Source organism: Aulonocara stuartgranti (assembly GCF_965226115.1).
Source record: "Aulonocara stuartgranti genome assembly, chromosome: 3".
Taxonomy (NCBI): Eukaryota; Metazoa; Chordata; class Actinopteri; order Cichliformes; family Cichlidae; genus Aulonocara; species Aulonocara stuartgranti.
The window spans coordinates 65,810,133-65,837,018 of NC_138941.1; the positions used below are offsets into that span (position 1 = coordinate 65,810,133).

Genomic DNA, 26,886 nt, shown 5'->3' on the forward strand with positions numbered 1-26,886 from the left:
CTGAGCGACAGGTTTGTCACCCTTTGAAGCCTCTCTCGCCCATATGGAAAAGATATATAAAAATCTTATAAAGTTTGTATCTGTCTTGTGTGAAACTTGTATGAAAAGCATATAAGAGTGAAAACAGATATAAGATCCCTTGAAAAATTATATAACGAAACTTGTATGTTTTGGATACTTACTAAAACAATGTATGAAAGTAATGAGAAAGTGGCCACTTTCATGAGTAAATCATGTAAGCCTTATATGATTACTCACGAAAGTGGCCACTTTCATGAGTAATCACATATAAGTTTTTGCTATTTCTTTTCCATATGGGCGGTTACTAGAGAATGAGATGGAACTAGCCATTCCACCTTCGGCGCTGCTTAAGTTGATTTTCCCTTCAATAAATTGTACAATAATTGTGTATAATTGTATAAATGTATTGTGTATAATTGTACATAGTTCGAGCAATTGAGTCTGCTCTTGAGTCCACAGCATTCCTATTTCCAATCTGTAACACCCATTTTAAGTCACACCCTGTAGCTTCTTTTATCTTTTAGTGATCTTTCACATAAATGATTTGAAGTTCAAACTTTGAAGCCACTTCATTTCAATGGTTACATTTTCTTATTTTCTATGTTCTATGTTGTACTTTAACATGAGTTTCATTAACTCCATAACATGCATATAAATATATTCAATCACATATTAATATACTATCCTTCATGTTTCATTCAGTTTACACATTTTACTTCAATAGGATTTATTAACTCAATTTCACATGAGAATCATAACTCTTTGTGATTTCAATTTGATCTCTTTTTAACTCGTGAATACTTTTTTCTCTTCATATCTCTGTATTTCACTTACAATATCTTCCATATAGCTTATTTTTAAATCGTATATGTTAAAGTCAGAGATTCTATAAGATTAGTGTCTTCCCATCCTTCTCCCACACAGCCTCCAAGCACAATCATCTTTAGCACACACAACTTCATAAAGAATTTCAGTGAGAGGCGTGTTATTAAAATCATTTTATTACTCAGGTTAAATTTTCTTATTCATTATGTTGGTTAAACCTATACTTGATTGTATTTTGATTAGAATTATTCATGATTAACTGCTGGAAAAGTCACATATAAACTATGATTCTGTGTTCATTCAGTCACAAAACAATTAATATAATTTCTCTTATTCATTCACACTTCTTATCTTCCACATTCCTGCAGCCAGCCTCACATACATAGACACTAATGCACACAAATGTAGGCATTCCAATAATTTCCATTACTCAAAATACATTTCTCATTGATCATATAAATTGCATTTATATTTGAGTTTTAAATTAGAATTAAAAAATATTTACTATTAGCAGAATTACATATAGATAGACTGTTTTAACACTCTGTGTCACTTTAACCATAAAGAGGATGGATGTTAAGTCCTTTTATTTCACTTTTGGATGGAAATGTGCCAGGGGATTTCAATCTCTTTCACAATAAACAGTACCATTTACAGTGTACATAATGTCTTCTGGGTCTATCTTTGGTCTCAAAACATGAAATCCAAAAGGCAAAGCAAAAAACATGGTCCTTAAGGAACTAAATGTAAGACAGCACTGTTTGTACATATATAAGGGGGACTGGATGGGAATTCTTGAAAGTAGAGCATCAATAAATGTACACTTACAATACTATACAATAACATTTAGCGTAATGGAAATAAACATAAACAACATAGGTGTACACTGCACGTTCTTTGCGCAGTTCCAATACTGAACCAGATCCCGCAGAATTCTGTTAAGATGTCCAGATTAACAGAAATAAACAGCATACAAAAGATGCAACAACTGTGCCATTGTAGGGGTGGGATCATTATGTAACCCTCCTGTTCAAATGTTATTAACACATACTTGATAATTATATGTTATATGGCATTCATATGCTAAGAAAACTGACAACGGTTAGGCTTTAACTTAGACAACTTGCAGCTGTTGACTGTATTTGTGGTGTTGGTGCCTTTTTTGAACATTTTAAATAAAATATTATTAAAATAAAATAATATGACTCTGTGCAGTTAATTGTACCAACAGACCATCCAAGTTTTACTTAGTGAAATTATTTTATTTCAAATTAGGACTTGTCTAAACTTATCTTCCCTCTTTAGGACCTGATTGAAAGTTGGCCATGTTGTATCTATGACAGTGATATTACCTGATGTTACAAGAGACTGTAAAAAAGACAAAGAAAACAATTCATGGGTTTAAGTGTTGTTATGTGTTGCATTCTTCCAGGCTTAAAATAGCTCTCTTTTTCGACTTAGCAGTTTTATTTATGAAACGAAGCAGGACTGTTTCTCCTCTGAAGTCCAAAGTTTTTCTTTCAACTCACTCATCTCTTTATAATGTTTTTTCTGCATTTCATCCATTTCTTCTCTGATACTGTCTTCATCTTGCATCCCAAATTCCTTTTTCAATTCTTCCATTTCCTTTTCGTGTTTGGTGTATAGTGCATCCATTTTTTCTCTCTGATTTGTTTCACTTTCAGCTAGAAGCTCTTGTTTGAATTTCTTCAGTTTTTTGTCATGTTCTTTTTGTAAGTTATAGAATTCTTCCTTCTTTCTTTGTTGTTGTTGGTCTAAGAGTTTTTGTTTCATATCTGACATTTCTTGTTCATGTTTGATGGACAGCCTGTTTCTTTGTGTTTTCTGTTCGTCTTTGTTTTTAGTTCCTAGGTTTGCTTTCAAATTTTTGATTTCCTCTTTTTGTTTCTTCTGTAGTTTACCAATTTTTTCCTTCTCTTCTTCTTGGTTCTCCTTTGAAAGTTTTTTTTCACACTGTTCCACCTCTGTTCTATACGATTTCTGTAGTTGTTTTAGTTTTTCCTTGTTTTCTTTCTTTTGAGTCAAGAGTATCACTATTAACTCAGCCATTTCCCCTTTATGTTTACCCAGCAGGTCATCTATCTCTTCCTTTAGACTATTTTCTTTGTGTTCTGACAGATTCTTTAATCTTCCATATTCCTTCTTCTTTTCCAGCATGTCAGTCTCATGTTGCTGCTTCAGACTCTTCACCTCTTCAATGTGTTTTAAAATCAGTGCTGCAAAGTCCTTTTCCTGATTTTCTTTGAAATCATTGAATTCTTCAGCTTTTTTTCTGGCCTCTTCTTTAAACTTCTCCTGCATGTTCTCAATTTGTTTCTGATAGTTCTCCTCCAAGTCTTTAAGCTTCCCTTCCTGTTCTCTTTTCATTTTATCTTCTTTTTCCTTTCGTTCTAGTTCAAAGTTTTCTTTTTCTTGATTGTAATTTTGTTGGAGCTCGCTGATTTTTTTTTCTTTCTGTTTATCTTCTTGTTTACGTTTTTCGTTCAGTTCTTTTCTTTCCTTCTCCCAAGTTTCTTGTTGCACTCTTATTTTTTCTCTGTACACTTCACGATCTCTATAAATTGTTTCCCTAGATTCTGACTCTGATTTTAGTCTTTTTTCCAGTTCTTGCATTTTTCGTTGCCACTCCTGTCTTTGAAGTTGTTCCTTTTCTGTTTTCTTCCTGTCTTCTTCGTCTCTAATTTCTTGTTCTTTCTTCCTCTCTTCAGACTGAATGCGGATGCTGTCCTGCAGTTTTTTAAGTTGTTCGTCTCTCAGCTTTATTTCCTGATCAATTTCTGCTTTCTGTTCTTCCATTCTTTTATTCATGGATTGGATTCTTTCCTCATATGTACTTTGAAGCTTTTCCTGCTGTCTCTTCATCTCTTCTTCCTTATCCTTGAGAATCCTCTGCATCTCCTTCTTTATTGCTGCTTCAGCGTCTTGCAGCATCGCATTGGTGAAGCAGCTACCTCCATTTTTCTTCACCATGTTATCAATTTTTGTGATCAGCTCATTCACTTGTGAGTGACTTTGCTTATTATAATTATTGAACACATGGTATCTTCCTCCACAGTCAGAGATCAGCTTCTTCAAGGAATGATCACATTTTTTTTGTGTGTAATCTTCTATTGTCAGTTCGTCCTGTTCCAGTGAATCTCCTCTTGTGAAAAGAACAATGGTGAACTTCTCAGAATTTTTTCCAAATACCTTTTTGATGAGTTCCAGTGTCGCCTTCTCTTCTTGTGTGAATCTGCCAATCTGTACAACCAGTAGGAAGACATGTGGTCCTGGAGCCAAAAGACTGATACATTTTGTGATCTCGTCATTAACCTCTTCAGGGGTCAAACTGTCGTCAAACAATCCAGGAGTGTCGACCACAACAACAGGACGACCATCTATTTCACTGTGTGCTTTCTGACAAAATTTTGTGACTGAGGTTGAACATGTTTCTGATGTAAACTCTTTTCTTCCGAGAATGGTGTTTCCTGAAGTGCTTTTTCCACAGCCAGTCTTTCCAATCAGCACAATCCTGAGACAGTCTGGACTCTTAATCTCTTCATCATCTGTTAAAGGAGTTGGAAAGAGATACCTTGAATACTAATAGTTTGAATTGTATAATTTAAAAGGTAAATGGTTACATCATCAACATAAGGGCATTTCTATGATAAAAAAAAAAGGTTTGCATTACTTACAGCTTACTGTAGTCTTTGTTTTCAGGTCGTTAAGTTCGCCCTCCAAATCAGCGATCTGTTTCTCTTTTTCTATGATCTTTTCTATTTGTGCATATGTAAATGTTTCAGTTGTGTAGCTGCACAATTTGCCTTTTTTCTGAGTAATTTTTTCTACACTGCGTAACACATTTTGCTTGTCCTTCATGTTGAGAACAACAAATCTTCCTCCACAGCTCTCACAGAGATCATGGATATGCTTGTCTTCCATTAGAAAGTTCACAACAGCTGGAGCTGTAGGATCTGAGTCCACGGTGAACAGAATCATGGTGAAGTCATCGACTCTAGAGCTGAATGTGTTCTGTATGGTGTCTAACTCTCCCTTGTCTTCATCAGTGAGGGGACCCATAGGTAGGATCAGGATGAAGGCATGGACACCCTCAGGATCACAGAGGGAGATACATCTAAGTGATTTTTCCATCACTTCCTTCTGAGGCTTTCCATACAAGGCAGGCAGATCTACAAGGGAAACCAAACGTCCACACACCTCTCCCTGATGTTTAACACATTCTGATGTGTTGGCAGGTGGATCAAACTTTCTTTGTCCAAGAATAGCATTGATTACTGAGGTCTTCTGAACTCCTTTTGTACCACACAACACCAGGTTCAGAAGTTCTGCCTCTTCATTTAAAGTTAAATATCCTTCTCTATTCTCACTCACGATTTTTTCAATTTTCTCCATCAGTTCTTGTCTGTCTTTTTTTAAATCTTTTTTATCAATACCAAATCTGTGCACCCTTTCTTTGCAATCTCGGATTAGTCTTTGCACTGTGTTATTCTCGTTTTCATTATGCGCCACAACAACCATTGAATGTTTAAAGGCATCTTGACCAAACAAACTCAGGATGAACTTGAAAGTTTTTCTGTTCTCTTCAGAGAAGTCCGAAGGTTTCACTAACAGCAGGACATTTGGTCCAGGAGGACAAAGACTCACGCACTTCTTCAGCACTCGTCTCACAGATTCCACAGATAGACTGAACAAGTCTGGACATTTCACTACTGTTACTGGGGTTCTGTTCCATTCACCACTGGCTGCCAGACAGTCTTTCATTAGACTACCTTTAATGCCAAACTCTTTTTTGTCAGTGATAATGTTTCCCAGCAGTCTTTTTTTGTCTTCGCTCTTTCCAACCAGCATGATCCTCATTGCGTGTGCTGTAATAAATGACCAAATAAATGAAAGGTAAAATTTCCATTTAAAATTACTAAGTACACTTTTACTGAAATTTACAAATTGTTCAGCAGGTGATCCAAACAAGTTATAAATGTTCTTATGTTTGGTTTTAATATGTAATCTCCTTTATCCTTCTGGATTTGCAGAAAATGTAACAAATTTATAAATGTATACATTTCTTTAAATTGATAACCTCTTTTTTTCCCCTTCTTCTGGCTGTTCCTTTTTCAAGTCACAACAGTGAATCATTTGCCTTTTTCCTCCCCCTATTCCTGTGTTTGAAAACTATCTTTTGCAATTTTTTTGAATTTACATTATTGAGGGATATACCTCTGAAATGTATATAACTAGAAAAATTTGAGTAGCCAGTCATCTCACTGAGAGGATTCAGGCCCATGCAGAACAGCAGTGGGGACAGAGAATCTCCTTGGTAGATCTCGCACTTGTTGATGACTTATGCTGCTGGCTTGAAGTTGAGCTCTAGTGTTGTACACCACATCCCCACTGAGTTACTGATAAAAGCTCTCAGGGTCCTGTTAATCTTGTACAGTTCTGGGCATTCCAAGATCCATGTGTGGGGCATCAAGTCATAGGCCTTCTTGTAATCAATCCAGGCAGTTCACAGGTTAGTCAGTCTGGCCTTGCATTCTCAGGTGACTGTTCTGTCTACCAGCAGCTGGTGTTTTTCTCCTGTGGTATTCTTGCCAATTCCTTTCTGTGCCCTGCTCATGATTTAAGCCATGTGGCTATTCATCTCAGCTATAGGGCTGGGCGATATGGCCCAAAATTCATATCTCGATATTTTTTAGCTGGGTGGCGATATAAGATATATATCTCGATATTTTTTTAAAGCCATAAGTTAAGAACAAAAAGAGAGTTCTTAGTCAAAGCTGTGTCCCAGATGTCACACAGGCACTTTTATTATCATACAGTTTTATCATACATGAAAAAAAACTACTCAAAAATAAATTATGAGCATTTATTAAATAATATATAATAAATAAATAAAAGAAAACTATGTTGTTTTTGTGCATAACAAAGAGCTCACAATTGTGCAGTCAAAATGTAAACTAAAAGACGCTGAGCATAATAACAAAGACAGATTTCACAGCTGCTCTCTTTCCAAGTTTGTGACTGACAGCCTGGAGTTTGAAATCCGCTTCATAACCGTGTCTCTTAACAGGTGCCATTTATGGTCCTTATACACACACAATACGGTAATATTACGTTGAAGCACAGTACGTATCACTCTGCGAGGCTCCTCGGTAGCTGTAACGCTCCGACAATCCATCAAGCCGGTGCAGCTCCGTAGCTTACCAAAGTCGAGCGAAAACATTTTTTGACAGATTGCTGAGCGCCGTGTTCCACATAAGATCGGTTTGCGGTCATCAAGCACAACCAGAATTCATACATAAGACGCACTGTCGATTTTTGAGAAAATGAAAGGAGTAACGTTGCGTAAAGACAAAAGCGGACAAAAGAGAGGCAAACTTGTGGCTCCACAACTATAATTATAACGTAACATAGACTATATCAATATAAAAGATATTGTCACATCTTATATCTCGTATAAAAATATATCGATATTTTTAAAAAACTCGATACATCGCCCAGCCCTAATTTCAGCCACTATGATGCTTAACAGGTGCTTCCATGTGGTACTGTTCTTCGATCCACCTAACTTTATCTTGCCAGATAACACCCACAAATTAGTTAAACTGCAAGAATGTTGTTACGACATAAAGATCTGGATCACCTCTAATTTTCTGCTTCTAAATTCATATAAAAGTAGGGTCATCGTACTTGGCCCTGAAAACCTTCAAAATATGGTATCGAACCAGAATCTTATTCTGGATCGCATTAGCTTGGCCTCCAGTAACACTGTGAGGAACCTTGGAGTAATTTTTGTCATTTCTGGCTAAATTACTGGCGGCGTGATGGGTTGCAGTTGGCCACACCGGGTCCAAACCATGCTGCATTTTTGTGTCTTATTCAAGTTCTATTTAAGTTCTGGTTTAATGTAAAGTTGTAATGTTCGTCGGAACTACAGACCACCAGGTCTATAACCACCAACAATTTTGGATTTAGAAAAGCGTCAGCAAACACAACCAGATAGACATACTGGAGAAACTGTGCTATCGCGGCAGTTGCCAGTTTGCAGCGCCATTGCTTCTCAGCCTGGCAGTCCGTCAAAAGCGGTGTGCAAGGAGGCGGAAGCGCAGCAAGCCGGGACCTACGCTCAGCTAAAAGCTTTATGTGCATTGTTCAGAACTTGTGGATGTTTTAGCAGTCAGATGCAGACTGTCTTATATCCTAATAGTGGTGATCATCGTTGCTGATTACATCCCACCTAGTGCTAGTGCTAATGCTAAAGCTAGTGGAGCACTTTGTGAACTCTACAAGATTATTAGTGATCTGCAAACAGTCCAACCTGACGGCTTCTTCATCTCCCCCTGAGATTTTAATAACACCACAGTTAAATCAGTTCTACCCAAATTTCATCAGAACATTGACATTGCAACAAGAGGGGACAACACGTTAGACATGTTTACAAAAACATGCATGCATACAAGGCTTCACTCCTCCCCCACATTGGACAAAAGGACAACATCTCTATACTTCATTCACCCCAGTCTATAGACTCATCAACAAACAGATCAGATCAGCCTTGTGAGAGGTGAGAACATGGCCAGAGGGGGTAGTCTTTTAGGCAGGACACAGTAGACTTCTTTGGCATTGTGAATATTTGCCTTTTTCTCACTCTATTCTAGCTCTCTCCATGTTCTTCTTCCTGCACAGACTGGAATATGTTTAGAGAAGCTGCTACAAATACAGATACTTTGGACCTTGATGAGTCCACAACCTTAGTGACCAGCTACATCAGCAAGTGCAATGAGGATGTCACTGTCTTTAAGATCGTCATCACCCATGCAAAACACAAACTCTGGTTTTCTGCAAAGCTACGCAACCTGATGAAAATCAAAGACTTTGCCATTGAGTCCAACAATAGGGACACCTATACTACAGCCAAAGCAGATCTATCATGAGCCACCAAAGAAGCAAAGCGAGAGTATGCAGAAAAGATCAACACACATTTCACAAGTTCAAAGGACACTAGGTGCATGTGGCAGGGTATTCAAACAATCATGGGCTACGTGACAACACCTGCGGCATGCAGCAGTGATCCCTCCTTGCCAGATAAACTGAATGGCATCTTTGCACGTTTTGAGGCAGAGAACAAAGAGCCAGCAAGGAAGATGCCCCCCTTCCCCGAACAACCAAGTACTCTGTTTGTCCACAGCAGATGTCAGGAAGACACTTCACAGAGTAAACCCACGAAAGGCTGCAGGACCTGACAATGACAACATACCTGGCCGGGTGCTTTGAGAGTGTGCTGACCAGCTTGCAGGCATCTTCACGGACATCTTAAATACATCACTGAGCTCAGCTGTGTCACCTGCATGCCTCAAAACCACAAAAATCATCCCAGTCCCAAAGAAGTCTACTGTGTCCTGCCTCAATGACTACCGGCCGGTGGCACGTATGCCCATCATTACAAAGTGCTTTGAGAAGCTGGTATTGAGGAACATGAAAACTCAGCTACATCAGATCTTGGACCCGCTACTATTTGCTTACCGCCCAAACCGCCCCAAAAATGATGCCATCTCATCTTCTCTTTACCTTTCTCTCTCCCACCTCAACAAAAATGGTAAATGGCCTGTATTTGTATAGCGCTTTACTTAGTCCCTAGGGACCCTTATGTCAAAATGCTGTTTATTGACTTCAGCTCAGCATTTAACACAGTCATTCCTCAGAAGCTGGTAAAGAAGTTGGACCTACTGGGAATAAACACCACCCTCTGCAATTGGATCTTGGACTTCGTAACTGACAGGCCTCAGTCTGTCATTATAGGAAATAACACTTCCAAAGTCCTCAGACAGAGCGCAAGCCCACCGCAGGGCTGTGCGTTTAGTCCATTGCTGTTAACCCTGCATGACTGTACAACACAACACAGCCCAAATTGCATCATCAAGTTTGCAGATGACAGAACAGTGGTGGGTCTCATTACCAACAACGATGAGTCTAGATACAAAGAGGAGGTACAACCTGGTGGACTGGTGCCAGAACAACAACCTGTCTCTAAATGTTCAGAAGACTAAAGAGATGTGTGAAGGACAATTTCCACCAGACACTGCAAAAGCTTTTTACCCCAAGCAGTCAGAGCCCTCAACTCACTACCACCAAAGGACTGATAAACATAAACACTTTACAAATGACTCAATAATAACAAGACAAACTGTCACAAATGCACTATAAACTGTACCTTGGAACAATATGTTTATTTGCACACCTCAGTCACATGATTACTGAACACATTATGTTATATTTGCACATTTTACATTGTGCACATGTTTTCATTTTGTCTTGTCCACAGTATCCTGACCATAACTTACCATAACCTGGTATTCAATATCAATTGCACAACATCTCACTTTACTGTAATTGCACATGATCATTTGTAATGTCTCCTGTCCTGTTTTGTCTTTTGTACATAGATAGCATTAGTACATTTTTATCTTTTTAATTTAATTTAAATTTAGTGTGTTATTATTTATCGGTAATTTCTAGTTTTATTCCTTTGAAGATTTATTTTGACATTCTTATAGATTCACCATGGTTTGGGGTGAAACGGTATTTTGATACACATAATACTGTGTATATTGTTGATAAGATAAGATAAGATAAGATAAGATAAGATAAGACAGATCTTTATTGTCACTGTTACCAGAACAACGAAAGACAGTTTGGCATCTCTCTGGTGGCAGCATTTAGGTTTTAAATTCAGATTCTTAGGGTAAGAGAATAAGATAAAACTAGAAAGCGAAAATTTCGGAAGAAATTTTAAGTGTGCCTATGCCGCTGCTAATCAGTGTAGTTTGCCATTCATACGGCTACAGAGAGCAAAACTCAGCAGAGCAGCTATTCTCCACCATGAACTATGGTAAAAACAAACACCGCTCGCGCCTCACAGATGACAGCTTACAGTTTTGTGTAAAGATGAGGTGACTTCGTACAGCCCCAATTTGCAGACGCTGTGCACAGAGGTTCATGAGCAGAAGTCCCATTGTACCACGGCAGACTCGACAATGTTTGCATGAACACGCTTTGTAACATTACTTTATTGACCACTTTTCACACATGGTTGGTGTACCCACACAGCCGGCTGTAGCTTTTCATCTCACAGCCCGACACACACCAAAACAACAGCCGAGAGAGCACAGACTTTACGCCTGAGAGGCGTGATTGCAGATGCCGCTCAGGTGGGTCCACCTCCCCTGCAGCGGCACTGCAGACCACGCCCTGCCACACACATCAAACACGTAAAATAAATACTTATGCACGTTTGCATTCACTTTTTGTTATTTTTACACAGTGTTCTGAATGATTAACAATGGTCTACAGCCAATCTTGTGTATTAATATACAAACTTTGGTTGTAAGATTCAGATAACTATTTAATAAAAGGTAAATATATTATATCAGAGTAAGAAAGAAAAGTATATCTTTGTGCCCCCCTTTCCCTGTTAATGCCCTACCTGGCCCCCTGGCAAAAGCGTTGCTAGATCCGCCCCTGCACAGTTACCAGCTGTCAGCTACACAGAAAAGGATATTGGTGTTATTCGTCTCTCAGAAACAGTTCATAACTTCCCTTCAACTCATTCATGTCACCTAAAAGGTAAACCTGTTTCTCCATCACCAGTTCAGCTCTGATGATTCAGTAAGGACATCTCCTGGTTTGGACCATGTCATGTCTGTGTGTAGGCAGGCAGGAAGAGAGGACCCAAAATGCTGGACTCACTGAGGCGGAAGTAATTCAAAACACACAGCTTTATTGCTGGTAAGAAGCAGAACAGAAAAACACTAACTAAACTGGAAGAACGGAATGAGTAGGCAGGAAGGCTGGCTGGCAAATGGAACACACAGAGGAAGAGAGGGTGAACAGACGTTAACGACACGACACAGAGTAGGGGAAGACACAGACACTAAATACAAGAGGTGAACGGAGCGAAGAGGAAACAGCTGGGAGACACGGCTGACGCTGATTACACTGACGAGACAGGGAGAGCACAAAGCTGAACGCACTGACATAGGACACAGACCTACAAAATAAAACAGGAAGCACACGACAGACAGAGACACAGACTCGTAAACAGGCATAATGACATCACGGGCAAACAGAGGGACATACGGGCAGAGAAGACTAAGCACAGGCAACCTAAACCAAACACGAGAGCGAGACAACAAAACCTAAACCAGAAATAATCATCGTCATCATCATCAACAGATAACTAAAGAGTCAGAATATAATTATAATCAAAACGGTATCACCAGAGAATAAGAACTAATCCATAATGGAAAAATAAACCAAAACATAAGAAACTCAAAATACTGGGTCGAACCGACCCAGGACCGTGACAGACCAGCCGTTTTTACAGCTGTGGCTCCAGCAAACATCAGCTGATACTAGAAATTTAAATCAAATGAATTCTAACAACAGCTGATCAAGCTTAAACGTGCTGCAGTTGTTTAGCGCGATAAACAAACAAGAGAGAAAAGCCGATCATTGATCAGTTTCATGATTGAAGTTGCAACAGGCGAGAGAATGACAGGGGAATAAATCCAGCTTTGTGTCTTCTTCCGTTCTACCTGAAGTACGGGACAAACTGTGTTCCTTTTAAGCTCAATACGAAACGCGTAATATTTTCTCTGAATGCGAGACGATTCTGTTTGTACGGAACGGTTGGCAACTCTACGAACTAACCCTTATGAATAAAATAAAGTTCAACATCAGTAACTTAGGGCACACACAGCTGTATAGAAACTCCGTCGTGCTAGCTAGCATGCAGTACGAGTTATTGTAACTGATTGTAAAAAGTCAGCACAACGAAAATAAACTACACCTAAACTCTGTTTATATCTGACCCAAATAGAGTGCAGTTCATAAGTTGTTACCTGAAATTCAGTTAACCTGACGCTCTGACCGGCAGCCGCCTTGGGTCTGCTTCTCCTGCCTTCAACTTCCCTGATCCATGGCTGCCATCTGTTTGAGCTCTGCGTTAGCCACCACCGGTCGATTGGCGGCTGCCTCGCCACCTTGTATGTGTCTTTTTCCCGCATGTCCTTTCTGTCATACACCGGTGGCTAGCTGCCCTTTGTTGGAGCTCCGCATTAGCCACCACGAAACAACTCAGTTATTTTTCCCACATCGACCAGCATCTGGACAACCACCTTTCACTCTTTATACAGTTACTAAAATGAATAAATGAATCATCGGCGCATATAAACGAAAAATAAGTCCAGCTGAGACAAAGACTATTTGCGAGCGATCGGGGGGTGAAACGAGTGTGAGCCGCCTCACTGAAAGCCAAGCCCGGGTGCTTTTTAGCGAAGAGCCGCTAGTCGCGCAGCAACATCGTAAGAGCACTGTTGCTAATATGGGATGTCTTGATAAAGATATTTGAAGTTTACACACCTACATTCTCGCCTGAAAATATCTTAAAAGTTTATTTTGGGACCTAGAAACACTAATAAAAGACATAAAAAACAAAGTAGTGGCCGCCATTGTTTGACTCTGTAGAGGCGTGCTATGAATTGTGGGATATGGAGTTTTTCCACCAAGCATACACCCTTTCGGCTGTACTACTCCCGGTTTACCACTAGAGAGAGCCAACACACCACAAATGAAGTCTGTTTCTATGGGGCAAAAAGAAGAATCTTTCTCATGGGCCTAGAAATTGGCCTAAATTTGCACTAAAATCTAAATATCTAAAAAACTATAAAAGTCATAAATACCAAAAGTCATAGCATACTAGTCAATGATCGGCTTTTCTTTCTTGTTTGTTTATCGCGCTAAACAACAACAGCACGTTTAAGCTTGATCAGCTGTTGTTAGAATTGATTTTAATTTCTAGTGTCAGTTGATGATTGCTGAAGCCACAGCTGAAAAAAGGGCTGGTCCAAACCAGGAGATGTCCTTACTGAATCAAAACGTTTGACTGTTAAAAGGTCGTTTTTCCTTCCCACTGTCTCCAAAGGGCTTGCTCATAGGGGGTCATACGATTGTTGGGTTTTTATCTGTATGTATAATTGTAGGGTCTGCCTTACAATATAAAGCCCCTTGAGATGACTGTTATTGTGGTTTGGCGCTGTATAAATAAAATTGAATTGAATTGAATAAACATTGTGTAGCATACAGATATTCAATATTCAATAAAACCTAATGTTTTCAAGTTTTTCTTTTCTCTTGTTATTTTAGTTATATTTAGTTGTTTGAAATAAATCTATTCTATTTTATTCTAAGTAGTAAGAGTAAAAGTCTGAGTATACGGTCACATCTGTATAAATAGCTTTCACAGGTTACGCCAGCCTTTAAAAGTAACAGACCTATTGTCTAGGCCACTAAACTAAACCCACACATATTCCAAGAGCACTGATTTAGAGGGGAGGTGTTGCAATGGATGTCGCTGGTAGGACCTGATAGGACTAGAGTCACAACTCCAACAGAGTGACTTTAGGAGCCTGTGGCGGGGACTAAGGACAATAACGGATTATAAAGCACCAACAACCGGTATGACGAACGCGGACGTGACTCTGGCAGACGAGCTGAACACTTTCTATCCTCGCTTCGAGGCTGCAGCTAAGGACTCCAATGATGCTAGTGCTAGCGGTGCTAACGGCTGCAGACAGGAAGATACTGCCAACACCGGAAATGTGCTCGTCATCTCCGAGCATGACGTGAGGGGAGCATTCAAGAGAGTGAACACCAGGAAAGCAGCAGGACCAGACAGCATCTCAAGTCGTATCCTCAGAGACTGCGCATACCAGCTAGCTCCTGTGTTCACTGAGATATTCAACATCTCTTTGTCTCAGTTTGTGATCCCCACATGCTTCAAGGAGTCCATCATTGTTCCTGTCCCGAAGAAACCCCACCCTGCTTCTCTCAATGAAGAAGCAGGGTGTAGCCTGTAGCCCTCACCTCAGTAGTGATGAAGTGCTTTGAACACCTGGTCAGAGACTTCATCATTTCTTCACTACCAGACGCACTGGACCCACTACAGTTCGCTTACCGTCCAAATCGTTCCACAGACGATGCCATCTCTCATCTCCTCCACACATCACTTACTCACTTGGACACTAGAAGGGGGAATTATGTTAAAATGCTCTTCATAGACTACAGCTCTGCATTTAACACCATAATTCCCTCCACACTCACCACCAAGCTGGAGCACCTGGGACTCAGCTCATCTATGTGTCAGTGGATCTCCAACTTCCTAACTGGCAGACCACAGGCAGTAAGGATGGGCGGACATGTCTCAGCCTCCACCACTCTCAGCACTGGAGCCCCCCAGGGGTGTGTTCTGAGCCCCCTGCTGTACTCTTTGTACACATATGACTGTGTGGCCACTACCAGCTCCACCACCATCATTAAGTTTGCTGGCGACACCGTCGTGGTGGGCCTGATCTCTGACAACAATGAAGCCGCCTACCTGAAGGAGATTAGGAATCTGAAAAACTGGTGCCAGAGGAACAACCTCCTTCTAAACGTCAGTAAGACAAAGGAGTTGATAGTGGACTTCAGCACTAAGCAGGAGAGGAACTACCAGACCCCCGTCATCAACGAGTGCCCAGTGGAGAGAGTGGACAGCTTCAAATACCTTGGTGTTCACATCACGCAGGACCTGTCATATATATATATATATATATATATATATATATATATATATATATATATATATATATATATATATATATATATATATATCATACATTCTTATATATTTCTATACTGTGTATTGTGTATTTTGTTGACCAGTTATTTTATTTTCAACTTTAATTTATATATTGTATCTTATTCTTTCCCGGTTAAATTTACCCTTCATTCTAATTTGTGTTGTACAGTTATTTCATTTTTAACTTTAATTTTTATATTTTATTTTATTTTATTCCTTCCTAGTTAAATTTACCCTTTTTAATTTTCATATTTATTTCCTATGTTATTCATAGCCTTTTCTTTTTTCTTTAGGTCACGAGCAGTTGTCTAAGCATTTCACTGCATATCGTACTGTGTATGACTGTGTATGTGACAAACAAAATTTCAATTTCAATTTCAATTTGACTGGACCTGCAAGGTCAGGATCAGAGGTGGCAAAGTACCAACATTCAGAACAAATCGGTTCAGTATACAGTATATATATATATATATCGGTTAGAGGTTGGAAGGTTTGCAGTGTGAAATAATAACTCCCCTCAAATTTGTAAAACCTAAAATAATGAGTAGAAAGTATAGATGTTTGTTTAAAAATGTAGTAAAACTAAGGAGTTGTCAGGAAAGAAATCTAGTCAAGTAAAGTACAGATACCTGAAAATTATGTTTAAGTACAGTAAAAAAAAAAAAAAAGGGTAGACATCCCATCGGCTCGATCTATGCTCTGCATTGCTCACTGGATAATACTCTTAGGATCAGAGATTGGGACTATTTTAACAGAGAACCCATTCAGATTTCCTGTACTAGAGTGCTGGTTCCACAGATCAACACTTGGCACCCAATATGTTTGGACCCTGGTCCCTTTTGGCATCGCTGCATGCTAATGGGCTTGAACAGATCACCTTTTAGCACCTGAACAGCCCAGAGTCAGAGACCTTTCAAGAAGGAAGACCGTGGAAAAAGACGGTGGAAATCAGCTACAGCCTAGAGAAGGTGTGTAATGGCAGGATGTCAACCTGAAAATCAGGCTGAGGTAAGTCACTGCTACACAGAGGACATGCAGCTGGCGCTGGCAAGGCTGGCAGCCTTAACCCAATTTTCCTCGGGATGAATAAAGTATTATCAATCAATCGTTCAATCAATCAATCAATCAGTTCAAGTGAACTTCAGCCCGAGCAACAGATCGAGGCAACAAACCCAGGAGGTGTATTTGCCTATCGCACCAAGCTGCTTGTATAGTACAGGGTGGGAACAGCATGCCAAGGAAGAAGTGAAAACCTCCTACATGTGTAGTAGCCAAACCAGCTGACAACTAATCCCTTGGGTGCTACGAGAGGCTTTCACAGGTCAGTTACTGTAGATGAGAAAGACTGTAGCCAGAAGTGACACCCAGAAGGATGGCTTCTGTAGAAGTAGAACACATTCACAGGAAAAGGGGGTCCAGCTCAGCTTAAATGATAGAAGGTGAGATCCCTCTCATCATTTGAGGATTAGGAAAAAAAACACAGAAAGAAGTTTTAGAGGGTACGGCTACATCCTTCACAGAATCAATCCAGGGCAGGAATGGAGTTATTTAAAGCGTCAATGTGGAGACTGGGGCAGGCCAATACATGACACACTAGGCTTTGTAGTCAGCAAGTCAACACAGAGAGGCCATGGGGAAAAGCAGCAGCTCTAGATATTAGATAGCTTTATAGCTTTGTAGATAGCTCTTTGGCCTTTGTAAGAAAAATTAAATAGAATGCTATGGAATTAGAAGCTCATTCAGTTAAGAAAATGAGTTGTGTTCATTGGGCATAATCACAGTTTGAGACAATCCTGTTCAGATTGAAAGATAAGATTCAGGAATGTGTAGGGATGGGTATCGTTTAGGTTTTATCCGATACCGGTGCCAAATCGGTACTTTTGAAACGGTGCCGGTGCTCAAACGGTGCTCAAACCGGTGCTTAAAGAATGGAGAACACAAAATTGGTCCAAAAACCTCTCATGTTCAGCTGTTTTTTGTAAAAAGATAACAATGTTAGCCTTTTCTGCAGCTATGGGGCATATATGGTATCACTCTTGGCTGGAAGCAGTGCTTAAACAATGGAAAAAACACAAACTTTGTCCTAAACCTCTCATGTTTAACTGTTTTCCACTTTTTCTTTGGTCATTTTAGCCTTTTTGGCCAGGGTGAAGGGAGTATCTGCCATCAAACAAGAAGACAGCCGCATGTAGCTATGATGATGTTTGCTAGTTCACCTTACATGCATTAATTTAATAACGTGGTTAGCCTACTCAACGTAAATTACACACGAACAACATTAAGCTACTCACGCAGAGAAGAACGGCTGCTGCTGCCATCATCATCCGTCATCATTTCTGCTACACTGGCAGGGCTAGGGGCCAGGACTCTCCTCTTTGTGTTTTTGGGGGATGTTGCATAACAGGCAACCCACCCGCAGTAGATGTGCACGGTGTGAGGTCTCGCAGCAAGCTATCAAATACGGCGCATTTCTGGGCTTTTAAAAAAAACGCTATGCGTCGCCAGGTGTTTCATCAGATTTGAGGTGTTACCTCCTTTGACAGTATCACAGTATCAGCTTAAAGCACTTGTTGCAGGCTGCTGAGTTTGCATATTTTGCTGTGAAGTACAGCCAGACTTTTGACCGCTTCGCCTTGGACATTTTTAATCTGTAGCTCTGCTCTAAAAGAACGTACGTACCTGGGCCCGCCTACTATCCTCGGAAACGTAAAATGATTGGCTAGAAGTGTATCACAGCTCAGGAAAAAAAAGCACCGAAATAAAGCACCGAAATGTGCGCTGCTTTTCGGTCTGGTTATTACCGTTTATGTCAGAACCGGTGCCATCATGGCACCGGACACCGGTACCCATCCCTAGGAATGTGTATGTCAGGAGTAACTGTGCTGGAACTGTTTTTTGGTGAGTTTAGCTAAGTCAGTTGTCACAGCTAACTAGTCTTATAGCCATATTATTTATTCATACGTTAGCATTGCAGCCTGTAGTTTCCTTTGCAGATATATGAACTTGACTTTACATTATATTTGCTGTTGTTATAGTTATTTTTAACCATTTGCTTTTTTCTGCTTGAATAAATGTATATTTTAAATATGAATTGTCCCTTTGCTTGTTTTTGAAGCTGAGTTACTTCAGTCCAATGTGATTAGTACAATAAATATACATATATGTGTCTAAAAATATAACCCTAGATGCACCAATTGATGTACACTTGTAAAAAGTTAGAATTACTGAAGGAATCACTGTAACAAAAATAGTGCTGTAGCAGTATTTGAAGAATGTTTTTTTTTCTTTATGGACATTATATTTGGTATTTAATGCTGGGGTTTTAACATTCTATGGAAATGCCCACACATTTGTGATTCTCTCTGATGATGAAGAGGCATCTTAACCTGATTAACCTAATCTTCTTTCCCAGAAGAGCTCTGTTTTTTCAATGAATGAGAAGGAGACCATCCAGTATTTATTTAATTTAAACCCAGTTCACCTGTGTGAAAGAACAGCAACAGCACCAGATTCCCTCACTATTTTATTTAAACCAGGAGGTCTGAACTAAACCTAACTAGAGATGGCACGATACCACTTTTTTATGTCCGATACCGATATCATAAATTTGGATATCTGCCAATACCGATATGAATCCGATATAGTGTTTTTTAATCAATAAAACTGTTTTTTTAATATCTTGCTGCTTTTTGTATAAGTTCATACTCAAGTTAAAAAACAACAACAACACTAAAGCTATTCTGTTATACCTGTATGTAAAAAAACAAACAAAAAAAAAACAAAAACACTGCACCCAAAATATTTCATAGATCAACAACACTGATCAATCTAATAAAGTTAAACCTACTCCATCTTCCCTATTTTGGTATTTTAAAGAGTACTTAGCAGAAATATTAAGCAACCTAACTAATAGGGAACCAGCCTCTTCCTCATGATGCTTAATCAATGTAATCAACATAAAGTTGATTACATTGATTTGATGCAGGGTGAAAAAAATTCACAGAAATAAATTATTTTTCAAGAATAATTAAATAGATTCAACATCTTTCTTCAACAGAATTGCAGAATTCACAGATGGTATCTTCCCAAAGGAAAAAGTACTATAGCTTACTAGGGTATATTAGACTTAACAGTTACTATATACAATAATGGACTTCTATACATTTTACATCAGATTAAAACTTTGGGTGTAAGATTCAGATAATTATTAAATAATTAAAAGCTAGACATTTTAAATGAGAATAAGAAAGAAAAGTATGTCTTTGTGCCCCCTTTTCCCTGTTAATGCCCTATCGGCCCCCCTGGCTAAACTTTGCTAGATCTGCCCCTGCACAGTTACCAGCCGTCAGCTACGTAGAAAAAGATCCTGGTGTAGAAAGTAATATTAAATAAATTCTAACAACAGCTTATCAAGCTTAAACGTGCTGCTGTTGTTCAGCCGCTGGTTTCCTCTTTCTGGTGCAAAGTGGGCCAAAAACAAACAAGAGAGACGGACTCCCGACAGAAAAGCCGATCAGCTGATCATTAAGCTGTTTCACGATTGAAGTAGCAGCAGGAGAGGGAGAGAAGAGGCAGTTGCTCCATATATCGGTTGTTAAGCTTAACTTAACTTACACACTTGCTTTACTTCTCTCTGACATAACTTCCTCGGAGATGAAATGTTTGCTAGCAGGCTACAAATACACACAGCCGCTCTATCACGTGAGCACACTGCTCCGACGTGCTACGGTTATGAGCTGAGTTATGCCGTGTCGCAAGTTTTGTGAGGTGCTTTCGTGATATTTAATGGATCGGATTACATTTTTTATTTCTCTCCGATATCCGATCCAGTAATTTAGGTCAGTATCGGACCGATACCGATACGTAATATCGGATCGGTCCATCTCTAAACCTAACTGGGCACTGATTTGTCTCACTAAAGCTAGCTGACAGACTACAAATAAGAGGAAAGTCAAACCTTATGAATTAACTAAAGGAATTCCAAACTGTGAATCATCCCAGAGACATTATCAGTTTATTATGATGGGAACTTTGATCACGATGTTTAAACAGACAGATTCACAGAGACAGATGTTTTTGAATCTCTGTGAAATATTTACTGTTGTTTTGTGATAACCTTATTCATATTTTATGTTAAATGAAGAAACTCTTATAGGGTTTAATTAAGCTACCCTGTGGCTCCAACTACTCAGTTTTCTTTCAATTTGAAACCCCCTCCAACAAACTCTGGTCCTACCTATATTTCAGTAGTATAGTCCTCACTTTGGATGCAATACTTAAGTAGTAACTGGCTGAATCAACCATGAATTAAAATATGAAATAAGCTCTATTAACAAATAATGAGCTCATATTTTAATAATTTTATTTATAAATGTGTATCTAAATAGTTTTGTTAGTGTTGTACTTATACTTTCTAAAGACCTTGATGTACCTGCAGCTGCATGACATTTTTCCCATGAGTATCAACTCAGTCAAAAGACACTCAACAATCATATCAAGGCTCAACAAATGTCCCATAATAGAATAATTAATACATTTTCTACCACCCATCAGCATATTAAATAACTTGAAATTGAAATATGGTAATTTTGTATTTATTACATTATGAAATATATTCTTGTACTTACCAGTAACCGTAACAGGATTCAAGCTCTCACCGACTAGCCCTCCTTGATTTAATTTTCTCCTTGCTTGATGCTCACTCAGAATGCCACTTGTTGGTTCTTTGTAAATATCCAAACTGAGATAATCTCCATTGTTCTCCTTCACTATGCTGCCCATGGTTGATAACAGCTGTTGTTGTAGTTGTAGAAGGTTCTCCTCCCACAACAATGTGGCTCTACATTTTCCAACAGTGTCTCTTAACAGTAGGTTTTGCTGAAATGTCTTTGTTGAATGTGATTTTTCTGCTTGGAGTTTTATAACTGCTAGTGAATGTTTAAATTGTTGATCACAGAAATTTTCAAAAAATGATTCCAGCTTCTTTTTATGTTTCTCTGTAAAGTTTTCAGGATTTAGAACCAGCAGGAACACATGCGGTCCAGGAAAAGAGAATTCTATGCATTTTTCTACGTGTTCTTTTTGGGTCATGTTAGGATGAAGAAGATCTGGAGTGTTAACAAGAACTATTTCTGTCTCATTAAACTTTCTTTTGAATCTGACAAAGAAGTTGAGTTCTTCAGTGTGAAAAATGGTCTCTCCCAGTAGTAAGTTCCCCAGCAAACTCTTGTCAGACCAGCTGCTCCCCAGCAAAACAACTCTCAGCTCAGGCACTGAAAAGACATTTTGTTAACATTAACATTGTAATAACACTAAAATAACTTAATCTGGCTCCAGACTGAAGCTCAAGACTGTTAAAGTTTTTTGCTGTCCAAAATAATGTTAAAAATGTAAAAAATAACTAAAGGTACACTTTAAAAAACAAACCAGATCTCAGTAGAAAAAAAAAAGATAATGCTTGGTATCTATATCAATATGGACTGGATAATGCTGGGAATGAAAAGATGCCATATCTTTTGATGGAAATAAAAAATAAAAATGGTCAACACCAGTGTCCTGTTGGAGATAACTTGTAGCTCTTGCAGTCCTGATCCTGCTCCTTCTGGCACAAAGGAGCAGATACTGGTATTATTGAATTGTGAAATAGATGGAGGGAACAAATGTCAGTGTCGTCCAACTGTAAAACCATTTCTGTTTTTGGGGGGGGGGGGGGGGTTGTCTCATTGTTTCCCATCTAGTGCAACAGTTGTTAATTTAAAAAAAACAAAAAACAAAGCAGCTAAAGCTGATCAACAACCCGTCTGCTACTTAACTGACTAGATCAATACTATACTTTGATTAAGCAATGTCATATATAAAAAGTGTGATATATTTATTTATTTTTATTTATTTTGAGCAGTGTAGAGATGACTTTTAATAGGAATTAACCCCACTTGACTACCTAGACAGCAAATCAAAGTGAAATGACAATCATTACAACACATTTAAATGAGTGTCCAGCCTGAAAGAAGTCAACCTGTAGATGTCATCATTAACATTATAAATCATCAAAGCACAAAATTAAACAATATTTTTTGCACCTTTCAAAATACTTTGTATTTCAAAATACAAAATAAAAACAAAGTAAAAAAGAATTTTTGGAATTGGTTCAGTTTGACTCTCTGTCAGTTGGCAGAATTTCACAGCTTCTCCTGTGGTTTATGGGACCACCTGTAACTATAAAGACAGAAAGCTACACATTCATGCTTTCTTTTTCCTGTGTTACACATAATCTGTAATACAGTTCTCCAAGTCATACATGACACAAAACCTTTACTGATTAAACATTTATAACAATCACTAATGAACTGCTAGTTTTAACAAAAAGCTATTAGGGCAATCCCAAAAGTAAGGTCTCCAAAGCAGTGGGAACATAGAGAAACTGTTCGTATGGCTGTTGGCCACACTGTTGTGATCGGTGCTTCACATGCTTGTTTGGGCCACTCCCAAACAAGCATGTGAAGCTTCACTGGGATGCTCAATCTTGGGTTGGCAGCCCTTGAAAATACAGCTCAAATTGAACGCTACCACCAAGTGCCAAGTTCACACAGTGCCAAGTTCAATTTTTGACTGCAAAAGGCGTTAAACCAGTTGAAATTCATTGCCAACTGACTGTGTATGTGTATGGGCAGTCGTGCATGGATGTCAAAAACGTTCGCAAGTGGTGTAGACAGTTTACAGCCAGCTGAAAGGCGATTCTGCTCTGGCAAAGAGGTGAAAGATGAGGTTCAACACTTCCTGAAGGAAATGGCGCTGAGCTGGTATGGCACAGGCATTGTAAAACTGCCACAGCATCAAAAATAATGCATTGACTGAAATGGCGATTATGTAGAAAAATAAATAATTTGGCTTGCCCTCATAATAATCTCCATCACATCACATCAGTTTGTTAGAAATCTCATCACATTTTACCATGTACAGTCTCAATAGACTATACATGCGAAGTACAAACTGTGTGTTACTTTTATTGGCTAGCTGAGGTCTGCTTGGAGTATCATGCCACAGTATGACCTCACGCTGTTTCACAGACCTAGTTACACCATCAGCTGCTTGACTCTTTTTCTGTTACTTAAATGAGGACCATGTGGCTTATGTTTTGTAATACTGTATATTTTTATTAAAACTGAAACACGCTACTTCAGTTGTGACTGTTTGGTCTAACAGAGTGATTTTTATATTAAGGTGTATTATCTTCTCTTTTTGGCAGTTACAGACACCTTAAGAAAGCCAGACTGCTTTCAGAACTAGATTATAGATGAGCCCTGTATGCAGAAACTTGTTTCTGAGAAGCACTGACTTTCTTAAATCTTACATCTATAAACTAAGTCAAACATTTAAGGTTGTTGCATTGGCACACAATCCAAACATAACTTTTAAGATCGCCCCCCTTAAGTGCAGTGGGGGTGGAGATTATTTTGTATATCAAAACTCCTATGTGCTATTTTGAACTCCAACTTCCAACTTTTTTTTTTTAAATTAGGCTATCTCTACTACTGATGACCCAGTTTCATTATTAAATAATAAATAAATCTTAACCTGGTTTAACTTTTTAAAATGTAAATCCTTAAAACAAAGCTAATAAACGGTAATCAAAAACTAAAGAGATGTGCACCTACATTTCTTAGTGCCTTTGCACAGACATAATTCTATGTTATCAATGATAATAAAGTTAATAAAAAGGTCAGTGATGAGGGAAAATCAAACAGAATAAGAAATAGGCAAGACTCACACAAAGGAGTGCACAGTAAAGTCCAGTTAATGAGTTAGAAAATGTGTCAGAGTTAGAGTTTTTTGTGTCACAAAAGTGACTCTTGTTTTAATGTGTAATAGAGACAAAGGATTCCATTCCATTACCTGGATTTTAGTGTTTTATTAGTTATAAAGGATAAAATAAAATATATTTATGATTTTGGGATTTCCTTTTCGGTTTTTAATGTTTATTAAGTTTTAACATTTTGAATAGTATTATTTAGCTGTCAATTTATGAAAGCTGAAGAAACTGAGGGGGGCAGGTCATGTTAACTGTCCTAAAAAGAAAACTTCAGTCAGAACTGTTCAGTGTGTAAACCTCAAATCTGTGTTGTATAAGAACAAGGAGTAAGTGTTAATTAGTGATAGCATGCACTGTGCTGATTATAAAATACATCTAATATTTTAAAGATTCAAAGAGATTATAGAACTTATTTATTTTTACATTATCGTGATTTAAATGGAATGCAGTTTGTAGATAAACAGTCAAGAAAAGGTCTATAAAATGGCAAATTTTATAAATAAATAAAAGTAGTAGTAAAGCCTAGCTGTGAGTTTGTTGGTGTTCGCTATAAATATTCAAGTTTTGCTTTGAACTTAATGGATTTAAGTTATATGAACAATTTCTTTTTTTTTAAATGGACAGACTGATAAAGTCTGACTTAACTTACCTGGAACTGCAGTCTCCATAATGTTAAAATGTTTAAAAAGATCAGAGGCTTATTCATCTGTTGAGGAGAATTAAAACAATAAAAAAAGAGTTAAGATACTGTCTGTTATACGTAATATTAATATATTATATAATAAAATATAATAAATATAATAAAAATATAATAAAATAATATTATACGTAATACTTTTTAGTGTTTTTCTATTGGAGCATACAATAGCGTGTGGTAAATTCTCTCCTCGAATGCGGTGCAAATAGTCTACTGGCTGAAACGATTGATCTCCTGATCAATCGAATTATCAACAGACTTAAAGACCGAATTCGTGTTGCGCCGTCATGCGGGAAGGAGTGAAAGTGAAAGCATTAACTGGGGGTGGAGTTAAGAGCAACCAAGCAAACTTTCTGTTAATATTTCAGTGTCACTCATTTAACGATCCCGTTAAATAATCTCCAGCCTTAACGTGGGGGTGGAGATTATTTTAATGGGACCGTTAAATATTAATGTCAAAATTCTTTTGTGTTGTTTTGATCTCCAACTACCCCCCCCCCCCCCCCCCCCCCCGCCCCCAAATAGGCTGTCTGTATTACTGATGCGTCATTATTTAAAAAGACCTCATCTTAACCCGGTTTAACTGTTTATTTACTAGGGTAGGGTACTGTCCTTTATACCTAATGCTTATAAGTGCTTCTTTGTTGAATCCTCTGATCTCTGATGAACATTTTAAGCTCACAATACTGGGGAAAAAACAAACGGAAAAAAAACTGAGGGACACTGAAATATTAACAGAAAATTTGCTTGGTTGGTCTTTTTAAATTCAAGTTTCACTTCCTTGCTCAGTATGTTCGCATGGATACTGGGGGGTCGGGGGTTGTTACAAGAAAACAACAGGAAAAGATTGCAAAAGAACCCTGATATATCACCATTGGAAAAATCTTAAGTTGTTGAGAAGCTTTATTGACCTATAAGTTTTTAAACCTACAGAATGTTTGTCTTTTACGTCACTCTTCTTCCTGCTTATGTTTCCTAAACATGATCCTGAAATGGCGGAATCATCGCTGCTATTAAATATTACCGATCAAAAATATAGCTTAAGACGAAAGCTTACGAAAACATTTGACAGAGACGCCCTGAAACAGGCTTATATATTTATTCACACTTAGAAAAAAGATCTACTGAATTTCTTTTACAGCTAAAAACCTCAACAATGTGATTTACGGGTGTGGTAAATTCTCTCCTCAAATGTGCTGCAAATACTGGCTGAAACGACATTAACTAGAAATTGACATCAAAGACAGATTCTTAAATGCAAAGTGATGGTGAGTCAGAATGTATTTCTGTACGTCTGTCTGTTAAAGTGCGCTACAGTCATTTCATAACTAATAAATGTCTGAACAAGCACTCACCTGAGTTTGACCGATGATGGGATTTAATAGGATTTTCATAGATTTCAGTGGGGTCAATGATAGATTCTCCTGATCAATCGAATTATCAACAGACTTAAAGACCGAATTCGTGTTGCGCCGTCACACGGGGAAAAGTGAAAGTGAAAGGGTGAGGTGGGGGTGGGGATTATGGTGGAGAACATGATCCTAAAATGGCAGAATTCATCGCTGCTATTAAATATTACCGATCAAAAATATAGCTTAAGACTACGAAAAACTTTTGTCAGAGACACAAGGCTTATATATACGGAAGAGTAGAGCTGCCACCCAGGCAAAAGAAAAAATAGAAGTCTATCACGTTATAACGTGCTAACAAGATACTTTTCATGTTTGAACAACATAATATCACGTTATTACAATATACAGAATTATCACGTTTGTACAATATAATATTTATATTGTACGAACGTGATAATTATATTGTTTGAACAATAAAGTTTTCACG

General features: G+C 38.3%; 2 protein-coding genes and 1 long non-coding RNA gene across 3 annotated transcripts in view; 1 reads left to right on the forward strand and 2 right to left on the reverse strand.

Moving 5' to 3' along the window:
• Positions 1-18,270, reverse strand: part of LOC309693376 (protein NLRC3-like) — a 183,038-nt gene extending 164,768 nt beyond the window's left edge. Inside the window, exon 1 of the mRNA XM_082512504.1 lies at positions 17,833-18,270. Within this exon, the coding sequence (XP_082368630.1) occupies positions 17,833-17,865 (33 nt within the window). The 5' untranslated portion in view covers positions 17,866-18,270. The remainder of the gene's footprint in view (positions 1-17,832) is intronic.
• Positions 1-26,886, forward strand: part of LOC309696763 — a 54,688-nt gene that overhangs the window by 17,682 nt on the left and 10,120 nt on the right. The gene's annotated exons all lie outside the window — the stretch shown is intronic.
• Positions 1,063-26,512, reverse strand: LOC309693325 (uncharacterized protein). The gene is made up of 5 exons (XM_082512434.1): positions 26,403-26,512; positions 25,000-25,056; positions 21,169-21,813; positions 4,542-5,732; positions 1,063-4,412 (listed from the first exon to the last, which is right to left on the reverse strand). Exons 2-5 carry the CDS (start codon positions 25,016-25,018, stop codon positions 2,317-2,319), a joined length of 3,951 nt encoding a protein of 1,316 aa, XP_082368560.1. The 5' UTR covers positions 25,019-25,056; positions 26,403-26,512; the 3' UTR covers positions 1,063-2,316.